We start from the raw sequence: 11,349 nt of genomic DNA, 5'->3' as shown, positions 1-11,349 counted from the left end.
TTGTTCACTCTATACAACTATGTTTTTAGATTTTTTCCATTGAATCGAGAAAATAACATATTATTTTCATGACCATTGAAATTAGTGCAGTAAGGGTTAGGACCTAAGGTACCTTTTGAGCTCCCTGATCTCTGTTATTGGAAGTTGGTGCATTCTCTCGAGGTTGTTGCAGTAACTGCACTCCATCAATGGAGCTTTTGAGTGCTGACCATCTGAATCATCTCTATGTGCCTGCGATCCATGTAATCCCTTAAATCCTGTGTTTTTTGATCAATTATAGCTCGCAAATCCACCTGTTGTGCTGCCAGGACTTCATTCAGCTCTTGTAAATCAAATATTGGATTCTTACTGACAACATCTACTACTTTGCGAGGACCCATTGCTTACGCAAGCTCTAATACCAATTGATACCAAATTGGTATCAAGTCGAGCAATGGAACAGTGATTTAAAAATAAGAGAAGAAGAAAGAAGAGCATCAGAAGAAGAGAAATCAGATTTGTATTATGATAACTGCATAAGGTCTCTATTACAATCACCCTACTTATACTAATTGAAAATTAAAAGGAATTCAAAATAACAAGTGCATAAAATGTGACTCTCTTAACTAACTTTCCCGCCAAACTGAAATGTGAAAGAAGAGGTCTATATGCCGTTTGAATTGTCGAGCCAACTGCCTAATAAGCCATCCACGTCACTTGCAGTTCTTATTTGTGTATCAATTTATGTTAATTCTGTAAGTACGTAATTTTTGACCCATCACGTTTTTGAGTTATTTTTAGTGTTTAAAATATTTATTTAACTTAATTTTAATTTTTATGGAGTTTTAGTCAATTTTTTACTTCAAATTACAATTTAAAAATACAAAAAATATTTCATCTTTAGTTTAAGGTCAAGTAGTATATTTATATTTATAGTATTTTACCATGACTTTAGCCTATTTTCTCTACTTTTTACTTTATTATAAAATTTGAAAATACAAAAATAGTTTTAATTTTAATATTTAATTTTATTTTAGTAGTTTATTTTAATTAATTTAGAGTGATTTTTATATTTTTATAAATACATTATGTTATTTTAGTCTTCTTAACACAAATTTAAACCCAACAAGAAATGGGCCCAACCCAATTTTCCTAAATCCAAGCCCAAATCCCCCCTACATCTTCTCATTCTTGAAGGGGAGGGACGGAAAAAGAAAAGAAAAAGGAAAAAAGGACATGAAAGACGGAAAAAAAAGGAAAAAAAATGAAAAGCAAAGAACGCCCAGCGACGGAGGGTGGAGATCCCCTCTAGTGATAATTTGTCCATTATTGGTCAATACACTTACTGATTTGTGCCATGTGTCTACCCAATCAATTCATGACTAAGATTAAATAGGTCACTAAACAACTAAAAATAGTAATGCAATTTCATATAAATAAAATAACAAAAAGTTTAATGCTAACGGTGTCAGTCTAGTTTCACCTTACTTGCACTTTTCTCTCACTCAATACAACATGCAGGCCCCACCATGATGTCATAACTAGTAAAATGATCTCCATAAAATAAGTGTAAGAAAAGTAAAAAAAATTAAAGTGGCAGGAATTCATCTTACCAGTTATTTAACCGCCAAAAAACAGTCCATCATCTCATTCCTTTTATAAAAGATTATGAATAAGAAATCAAAGATCTGCATTTATCTTTCTAACTAATTATATATTGTAGATTTATAAGAATATTGCTTTCTATTCTTTTCCTAAGAAACCAAAAGCGCCATTGTTATTAAGATCAACTTCGTAGCAGTTGAAGAATTTTTGAAAGACAAGGTTCTACTCTTTTTTTTTACTAGACTTATTTAGTCTTATTAAATTTGATTAATTAAGGTACTGTACTTATTTTATATTCTTTGGAAGATGCATTACATCTGTTCTAGTATAATATTTTTTCCTTTACATATTAGAATTCAAATGCAACACGTTTAAATAATTTTTTTAAATAAATTTATAACAAGTTTATATATTTCTAGTTAAACTATTCAAAACTTAATGATATTTCTATGTTTTGTATTCTTTTTCTTTTGAAGTATAATGGACAATTGTGGAGAAAGCAAGTGTGAAGCTACTGCCGAAGAAGTTTTAAAAATAATTTTCAAGGGTCAATAGATCGTGAGCCTGCACTTGGTCTTGAGTTTGACGATGATGAGAGTGCATTTAATTATTACAATGAGTATGCAAGAAGGATTGGTTTTAGTGTTCGCAAAGAGTACGTGAACATAAATAAGAAATTGGGTTATGTAACATCACAAAAGCTTACATGTTTCAAGGAGGGTTTCCGTGGAGATGATAAACGAAAATATCAAGCTAAAAATCCACAAAAAGAGACTAGAACAAGATGTCAAGCTCATATTGTTGTTACTCGCGAATCTGTTAGAAAGTACCATATTACTAAGGTTGAGTTAGAACATAACCATCCTCTCGTTTCATCGACAATGATTCACATGTTGCCATCACACAGAAATTTGAACGACGTACAAACTCATGAAATCGATTTGGCGGAGGATGCTGGATTATTTTCTAAAGGAACTTTTGATTTTATGAGTCTTCAAGCTGGTGGCCGAGCAAATTTGGGCTATACTAAGTTAAATCATAAGAACTACCTTCGAACCAAAAGGCAAAAAGCTATGGGACAAGGAGAAGCAGGCAAATTACTTGTTCAAATTGCCTAATAATTTTTTATTTAGTCTTTGGAATGTGATTTTCTCATATTAAAAATAGCACATACATACTTATTTTTGGTATTTTCTTCCGGGAGTACTATTAGAATATTTTGAGAAAAAAAGAGTTGAAGATCCATCTTTCTTTTTTGCGGTACAGTTGGATGTTAATGATATGATCACAAACATATTTTGGGCAGATTCTAAGATGATAATAGATTATGAGATTTTTGGAGATGTGCTTTCATTTGATAGTACGTACCAGACAAATAAAGAGCATAGACCTTTGGATAGTTTCGTTGGATTTAATAACCATAGAAAAATGATTATTTTTGGAGGTGCACTAATGTATGATGAGATTTCAGAATCTTTTCAGTGGTTGTTCGAAACATTTCTTAGAGCAATGTCTGGAAAAACACCAAAAACTCTTTTTACAGATCAACATGCTGCTATGAGTAAGGCCATCTCATTCGCCATTCCTGTAGTTCATCATAGGTTGTGTGTTTGGCACATGGAACAAAATGCTGCAAAACACCTCAATCAAGTTTAGAAAAGTACGCTTCTTTCCGTGGTGATTTTAGAAAATGCATTTACGAGTATAAGGATGAAGGAGAATTTATAAATGCTTGGACTGCTATGCTTGATGAATATAATCTTCATGAAAATGAATGGTTGCAAGGAATATATGCTTTGAGAGAAAAATTATTTGCAACATATAGAAAGCAAACCTTTTCCGGTGGCATGAGTAGCACACAATTAAATGAGAGTTTGAATAGTGAATTAAAGAATTATTTGCAGTCTGATTATAATTTGGTATAGTTTTTTAAACATTATGATAGAGCAATTGAGGACAAAAGATATAATGAGCTGCAAGATACATGTGATGCATCACAACGGTTGCCAGTATTAAAAGCAAAGGTGCTAATTTTGTTTCATGCTAGAGAGGTATATACACCAAATATGTTTTCGAAGTTTCAAGATGAATATATGAAGTCTTTAATAATTAAAGAGAATGGATGTGAGGAAAATAACTTTCCCATCATGTATAAGGTTAGCAAGTATGGGCACACTCGAGAGCATATTGTCAAGGTGACAGAGGCAGATCATATATCTTGTACTTGAATGAAGTATGAGTCTATGGGTATACTTTGTTGTCATATAATAAGAATTCTTGATGTGATAAGAGAAGTGGATAAAATTCTATATGAGTATATTTTGAAAAGATGGACAAAAACTGCAAAAGCCGTAAATATTAAAGAAATTGATGGGCAAGATATAGAGATCAAGGATTCAAAGCTAATCGTTGTAAATCGTTATAGAATCATTTGTCCTATATTTGTTAGAATGACAGCTAAAGCTTCTGAAACAGATGAAGGCTATAAGCTAGCGGCAACATGTGCAAATGAGTTAAGTGCAAGATTGAAACAAATTATGGAGGTGACATCTCCATCTCTCCATACTACTGGTTTAATGAGAGATTTACCAGAAGAAAATAATGACAGAGATCTCCTCTCACGAGCCAAAAGTTTTAAAAAGAAAGATAACACAAAACATCTGAAAAAGAGGATCAAAACTTCTCTTGAAGTGAACTCAAAGAGTAAGAAAGCTCGAGGAAAGAAGTCAGATTCTATTAATCAAGATGGATCTACAGTTAATGATAGAACTAAAATTGATTAACGAAATTGTATCAACCAGGTATATCATATTTTATTTCAGTTCATAATTCGAATATTTGATATTTACCAACTATTATAATGTTACACAATTATAATATTTCTTATATTTATTCGTAGGATTTAACAAGAGATGAAAACTTTTTTTACAATTCTAATTTAAGTGTCTCTCAAAGTATGGCCTGTGCCAACTTATCCCAGCACTCCAAGTTTTCAAGGAGGGTTTCCGTGGAGATGATAAACGAAAATATCAAGCTAAAAATTTACGAAAAGAGACTAGAACAGGATGTCAAGCTCATATTGTTGTTACTCGCCAATCTGTTGGAAAGTACCATATTATTAAGGTTGAGTTAGAACATAACCATCCTCTCGTTCCACCGACAATGATTCACATGTTGCCATCTCACAGAAATTTAAACGACGTACAAACTCATGAAATCGATTTGGCGGAGGATGCTGGATTATTTTCTAAAGGAACTATTGATTTTATGAGTCTTCAAGCTGGTGGCCAAGAAAATTTGGGCTATACTAAGTTAGATCATAAGAACTACCTTCGAACCAAAAGGCAAAAAGCTATGGGACAAGGAGAAGCAGGTAAATTACTTGATCAAATTGCCTAATAATTTTTTATTTAGTCTTTGGAATGTGATTTTCTCATATTAAAAATAGCACATACATACTTATTTTTGGTATTTTCTTCCAGGAGTACTATTAGAATATTTTGAGAAAAAAAGAGTTGAAGATCCATCTTTCTTTTTTGCGGTACAGTTGGATGCTAGTGATATGATCACGAACATATTTTGGACAGATTCTAAGTTGATAACAGATTATGAGATTTTTGGAGATGTGCTTTCATTTGATACTACGTACCAGACAAATAAAGAGCATAGACCTTTGGATAGTTTCGTTGGATTTAATAACCATAGAAAAATGATTATTTTTGGAGGTACACTGATGTATGATGAGATTTCAGAATCTTTTCAGTGGTTGTTCGAAATATTTCTTAGAGCAATGTCTGGAAAAACACCAAAAACTCTTTTTACAGATCAACATGCTGCTATGAGTAAGGCCATCTCATTCGCCATGCCTGTAGTTCATCATAGGTTGTGTGTTTGGCACATGAAACAAAATGCTGCAAAACACCTCAATCAAGTTTAGAAAAGTTACGCTTCTTTCTGTGGTGATTTTAGAAAATGCATTTACGAGTATAAGGATGAAGGAGAATTTTTAAATGCTTGGAATGCTATGCTTGATGAATATAATCTTCATGAAAATGAATGGTTTCAAGGAATATACGCTTTGAGAGAAAAATTATTTGCAACATATAGAAAGCAAACCTTTTCCGGTGGCATGAATAGCACACAATTAAGTGAGAGTTTGAATAGTGAATTAAAGGATTATTTGCAGTCTGATTATAATTTGGTACAGTTTTTTAAGCATTATGATAGAGCAATTGAAGATAAAAGATATAATGAGCTGCAAGATACATGTGATGCATCACAACGGTTGCCAGTACTAAAAGCAAAGGTGCTAATTTTGTTTCATGCTAGAGAGGTATATACACCAAATATGTTTTCGAAGTTTCAAGATGAATATATGATGTCTTTAATAATTAAAGAGAATGGATGTGAGGAAAATAACTTTCCCATCATGTATAAGGTTAGCAAGTATGGGCACACTCGAGAGCATATTGTCAAGGTGACAGAGGCAGATCATATATCTTGTACTTGAATGAAGTTTGAGTCTATGGGTATACTTTGTTGTCATATAATAAGAATTCTTGATGTGATAAGAGAAGTGGATAAAATTCTATATGAGTATATTTTGAAAAGATGGACAAAAACTGCAAAAGCCGTAAATATTAAAGAAATTGATGGGCAAGATATAGAGATAAAGGATTCAAAGCTAATCATTGTAAATCGTTATAGAATCATTTGTCCTATATTTGTTAGAATGACAGCTAAAGCTTCTGAAACAGATGAAGGCTATAAGCTAGCGGCAACATGTGCAAATGAGTTAAGTGCAAGATTGAAACAAATTATGGAGGTGACATCTCCATCTCTCCATCTCTCCATACTACTGGTTTAACGAGAGATTTACCAGAAGAAAATAATGACAGAGATCTCCTCTCACGAGCCAAAAGTTTTAAAAAGAAAGATAACACAAAACATTTGAAAAAGAAGATCAAAACTTCTCTTGAAGCGAACTCAAAGAGTAAGAAAGCTCGAGGAAAGAAGTCAGATTCTATTAATCAAGATGGATCTACAGTTAATGATAGAACTAAAATTGATTAACGAAATTGTATCAACCAGGTATATCATATTTTATTTCAGTTCATAATTCGAATATTTGATATTTACCAACTATTATAATGTTACACAATTATAATATTTCTTATATTTATTCGTAGGATTCAACAAGAGATGAAAACTTTTTTTACAATTCTAATTTAAGTGCCTCTCAAAGTATGGCCTGTGCCAACTTATCCCAGTACTCCAAGTTTTCAAGGAGGGTTTCCGTGGAGATGATAAACGAAAATATCAAGCTAAAAATTTACGAAAAAAGACTAGAACAGGATGTCAAGCTCATATTGTTGTTACTCGCCAATCTGTTGGAAAGTACCATATTATTAAGGTTGAGTTAGAACATAACTATCCTCTCGTTCCACCGACAATGATTCACATGTTGCCATCTCACAGAAATTTAAACGACGTACAAACTCATGAAATCGATTTGGCGAAGGATGCTGGATTATTTTTTAAAGGAACTTTTGATTATATGAATCTTCAAGCTGGTGGTCAAGCAAATTTGGGCTATACTAAGTTAGATCATAAGAACTACCTTCGAACCAAAAGGCAAAAAGCTATGGGACAAGGAGAAGCAGGTAAATTACTTGATCAAATTGCCTAATAATTTTTTATTTAGTCTTTGGAATGTGATTTTCTCATATTAAAAATAGCACATACATACTTATTTTTGGTATTTTCTTCCAGGAGTACTATTAGAATATTTTGAGAAAAAAAGAGTTGAAGATCCATCTTTCTTTTTTGCGGTACAGTTGGATGTTAATGATATGATCACGAACATATTTTGGGCAGATTCTAAGTTGATAACAGATTATGAGATTTTTGGAGATGTGATTTCATTTGATACTACGTACCAGACAAATAAAGAGCATAGACCTTTGGATAGTTTCGTTGGATTTAATAACCGTAGAAAAATGATTATTTTTGGAGGTGCACTGATGTATGATGAGATTTCAGAATTTTTCAGTGGTTGTTCGAAACATTTCTTAGAGCAATGTCTGGAAAAACACCAAAAACTCTTTTTACAGATCAACATGCTGCTATGAGTAAGGCCATCTCATTCGCCATGCCTGTAGTTCATCATAGGTTGTGTGTTTGGTACATGGAACAAAATGCTGCAAAAACACCTCAATCAAGTTTAGAAAAGGTACGCTTCTTTCCGTGGTGATTTTAGAAAATGCATTTACGAGTATAAGGATGAAGGAGAATTTATAAATGCTTGGACTGCTATGCTTGATGAATATAATCTTCATGAAAATGAATGGTTGCAAGGAATATATGCTTTGAGAGAAAAATTATTTGCAACATATAGAAAGCAAACCTTTTCCGGTGGCATGAGTAGCACACAATTAAATGAGAGTTTGAATAGTGAATTAAAGAATTATTTGCAGTCTGATTATAATTTGGTACAGTTTTTTAAGCATTATAATAGAGCAATTGAGGACAAAAGATATAATGAGCTGCAAGATACATGTGATGCATCACAACGGTTGCCAGTATTAAAAGCAAAGGTGCCAATTTTGTTTCATGCTAGAGAGGTATATACACCAAATATTTTTTCGAAGTTTCAAGATGAATATATGAAATCTTTAATAATTAAAGAGAATAGATGTGAGGAAAATAACTTTCCCATCATGTATAAGGTTAGCAAGTATGGGCACACTCGAGAGCATATTGTCATGGTGACAGAGGCAGATCATATATCTTGTACTTGCATGAAGTTTGAGTCTATGGGTAAAATTTGTTGCCATACAATAAAAATTCTTGATGTGACAAGAGGAGTGAATAAAATTCCAGATGAGTATATTTTGAAAAGATGGACAAAAACTGCAAAAACCGTAAATATTAAAGAAATTGATGGGCAAGATATACAGATCAAGGATTCAAAGCTAATCGTTGTGAATCGTTATATAATCCTTTGTCCTATATTTGTTAAAATGATAGCTAAATCTTCTGAAACATATGAAGGCTATAAGCTAGCGGCAACATGTGTAAATGAGTTAAGTGCAAGATTGAAACAAATTATGGAGGTGACAGCTCCATCTCTCCATACTACTGGTTTAACGAGAGATTTACCAGAAGAAAATATTGATAGAGATCTCCTCTCACGAGCCAAAAGTTTTAAAAAGAAAGATAATACAAAACGTCTGAAAAAGAGGATCAAAACTTCTCTTGAAGAGAACTCAAAGAGTAAAAAAGCTTGAGGAAAGAAGTCAGATTCTATTAATCAAGATGGATCTACAGTTAATGATATAACTAAAATTGATTAACGAAATTGTATCAACCAGGTATATCATATTTTATTTCAGTTCATAATTCGAATATTTTATATTAACCAACTATTATAATGTTACACAATTATAATATTTCTTATATTTATTCGTAGGATTCAACAAGAGATGAGAATTTCTTTTACAATTCTAATTTAAGTGCCTCTCAAAGTATGGCTTGTGCCAACTTATCCCAGCATTCCGAGTTTTCAAGGAGGGTTTCCGTGGAGATGATAAACGAAAACATCAAGCTAAAAATTCACGAAAAGAGACTAGAAGAGGATATCAAGCTCATATTGTTGTTACTCGCCAATCTGTTGGAAAGTACCATATTACTAAGGTTGAGTTAGAACATAACCATCCTCTCGTTCCACCGACAATGATTCACATGTTGCCATCTCACAGAAATTTGAACGACGTACAAACTCATGAAATCGATTTGGCGGAGGATGCTGGATTATTTTCTAAAGGAACTTTTGATTTTATGAGTCTTCAAGCTGGTGGTCAAGCAAATTTGGGCTATACTAAGTTAGATCATAAGAACTACCTTCGAACCAAAAGGCAAAAAGCTATGGGACAAGGAGAAGCAGGTAAATTACTTGTTCAAATTGCCTAATAATTTTTTATTTAGTCTTTGGAATGTGATTTTCTCATATTAAAAATAGCACATACATACTTATTTTGGATATTTTCTTCCGGGAGTACTATTAGAATATTTTGAGAAAAAAAGAGTTGAAGATCCATCTTTCTTTTTTGTGGTACAGTTGGATGTTAATGATATGATCACACACATATTTTGGGCAGATTCTAAGATGATAATAGATTATGAGATTTTTGGAGATGTGCTTTCATTTGATACTACGTACCAGACAAATAAAGAGCATAGACCTTTGGCTAGTTTCGTTGGATTTAATAACCATAGAAAAATTATTATTTTTGGAGGTGCACTGATGTATGATGATACTTCAGAATCTTTTCAGTGGTTGTTCGAAACATTTCTTAGAGCAATGTCTGGAAAAACACCAAAAACTATTTTTACAGATCAGGATGCTGCTATGAGTAAGGCCATCTTATTCGTCATGCCTGAAGTTTATTATAGGTTGTGTGTTTGGCACATAGAACAAAATGCTGTAAAACACCTCAATCAAGTTTATAAAAGGTACGCTTCTTTCCATGGTGATTTTAGAAAATGCATTTACGAGTATGAGGATGAAGGAGAATTTATAAATGTTTGGACTGCTATGCTTGATGAATATAATCTTCATGAAAATGAATGGTTGCAAGGAATATATGCTTTGAGAGAAAAATTATTTGCAACATATAGAAAGCAAACCTTTTCCGGTTGCATGAATAGCACACAATTAAGTGAGAGTTTGAATAGTGAATTAAAGGATTATTTGCAGTCTGATTATAATTTGGTACAGTTTTTTAAACATTATGATAGAGCAATTGAGGACAAAAGATATAAAGAGCTGCAAGATACATGTGATGCATCACAACGGTTGCCATTATAAAAAGCAAAGGTGCCAATTTTGTTTCATGCTAGAGAGGTATATACACCAAATATTTTTTCGAAGTTTCAAGATGAATATATGAAGTCTTTAATAATTAAAGAGATTGGATGTGAGGAAAATCATTTTCCCATCATGTATTAGGTTAGCAAGTATGTGCACACTCGAGAGCATATTGTTAAGGTGACAGAGGCAGATCATATATCTTGTACTTGCATGAAGTTTGAGTCTATGGGTATACTTTGTTGTAATACAGTAAGAATTCTTGATGTGATAAGAGAAATGGATAAAATTCCACATGAGTATATTTTGAAAAGATGGACAAAAATTGCAAAAGTCGTAAATATTAAAGAAATTGATGGGCAAGATATAGAGATCAAAGATTCACGTTGTGAATCGTTATAGAATCCTTTGTCCTATATTTGTTAGAATGACAGCTAAAGCTTCTGAAACAGATGAAGGCTATAAGCTAGCAGCAACATGTGTAAATGAGTTAAGTGCAAGATTGAAACAAATTATGGAGGTGACAGCTCCATCTCTCCATACTACTAGTTCAACGAGAGATTTGCCAGAAGAAAATAATGACAGAGATCTCCTCTCATGAGCCAAAAGTTTTAAAAAGAAAGATAACACAAAACGTTTGAAAAAGAGGATCAAAACTTCTCTTGAAGCGAACTCAAAGAGTAAGAAAGCTCGAGGAAAGAAGTCAGATTCTATTAATCAAGATGGATCTACAGTTAATGATAGAACTAAAATTGATTAACGAAATTGTATCAACCAGGTATATCATATTTTATTTCAGTTCATAATTCGAATATTTGATATTGACCAACTATTATAATGTTACACAATTATAATATTTCTTATATTTATTCGTAGGATTCAACAAGAGATGAGAA

The 11,349-nt window shown here is 32.5% G+C and overlaps 2 protein-coding genes across 2 annotated transcripts; both read left to right on the top strand.

Moving 5' to 3' along the window:
- Window positions 1–647: 647 nt before the first annotated feature.
- LOC107831365 (protein FAR1-RELATED SEQUENCE 5-like) lies at window positions 648–3,812 on the top strand. Its single transcript, XM_016659131.2, has 4 exons — window positions 648–738; window positions 2,131–2,676; window positions 2,891–3,171; window positions 3,510–3,812. Exons 1-4 carry the CDS (start codon window positions 648–650, stop codon window positions 3,810–3,812), a joined length of 1,221 nt encoding a protein of 406 aa, XP_016514617.2.
- A 2,297-nt stretch (window positions 3,813–6,109) lies between these two features.
- Window positions 6,110–11,054, top strand: LOC142175153 (uncharacterized). The gene is made up of 8 exons (XM_075241731.1): window positions 6,110–6,409; window positions 6,818–7,247; window positions 7,357–7,609; window positions 7,660–7,816; window positions 7,866–8,859; window positions 9,137–9,529; window positions 9,744–10,440; window positions 10,880–11,054. Exons 1-8 carry the CDS (start codon window positions 6,110–6,112, stop codon window positions 11,052–11,054), a joined length of 3,399 nt encoding a protein of 1,132 aa, XP_075097832.1.
- Window positions 11,055–11,349: the final 295 nt, after the last annotated feature.

This window comes from Nicotiana tabacum, chromosome 21 (genome assembly GCF_000715075.1).
Source record: "Nicotiana tabacum cultivar K326 chromosome 21, ASM71507v2, whole genome shotgun sequence".
NCBI classification, from domain to species: Eukaryota; Viridiplantae; Streptophyta; class Magnoliopsida; order Solanales; family Solanaceae; genus Nicotiana; species Nicotiana tabacum.
This window is presented reverse-complemented; position numbering and strand designations above follow the sequence as displayed.

Excerpts from the sequence above, each read along its gene's own strand:
- LOC142175153 (XM_075241731.1), top strand. The coding sequence starts at position 6,110 with ATGGGTATACTTTGTTGTCATATAATAAGAATTCTTGATGTGATAAGA. Across the intron at positions 6,410-6,817 it reads GATTGAAACAAATTATGGAG|TGCCTCTCAAAGTATGGCCT; the intron begins GTGACATCTCCA and ends TTCTAATTTAAG. Across the intron at positions 7,610-7,659 it reads ATTTTTGGAGGTGCACTGAT|AGCAATGTCTGGAAAAACAC; the intron begins GTATGATGAGAT and ends AACATTTCTTAG.
- LOC107831365 (XM_016659131.2), top strand. The coding sequence starts at position 648 with ATGCCGTTTGAATTGTCGAGCCAACTGCCTAATAAGCCATCCACGTCA. Across the intron at positions 739-2,130 it reads AATTTATGTTAATTCTGTAA|GGTCAATAGATCGTGAGCCT; the intron begins GTACGTAATTTT and ends ATAATTTTCAAG. Across the intron at positions 3,172-3,509 it reads CCATCTCATTCGCCATTCCT|TTTTTTAAACATTATGATAG; the intron begins GTAGTTCATCAT and ends AATTTGGTATAG.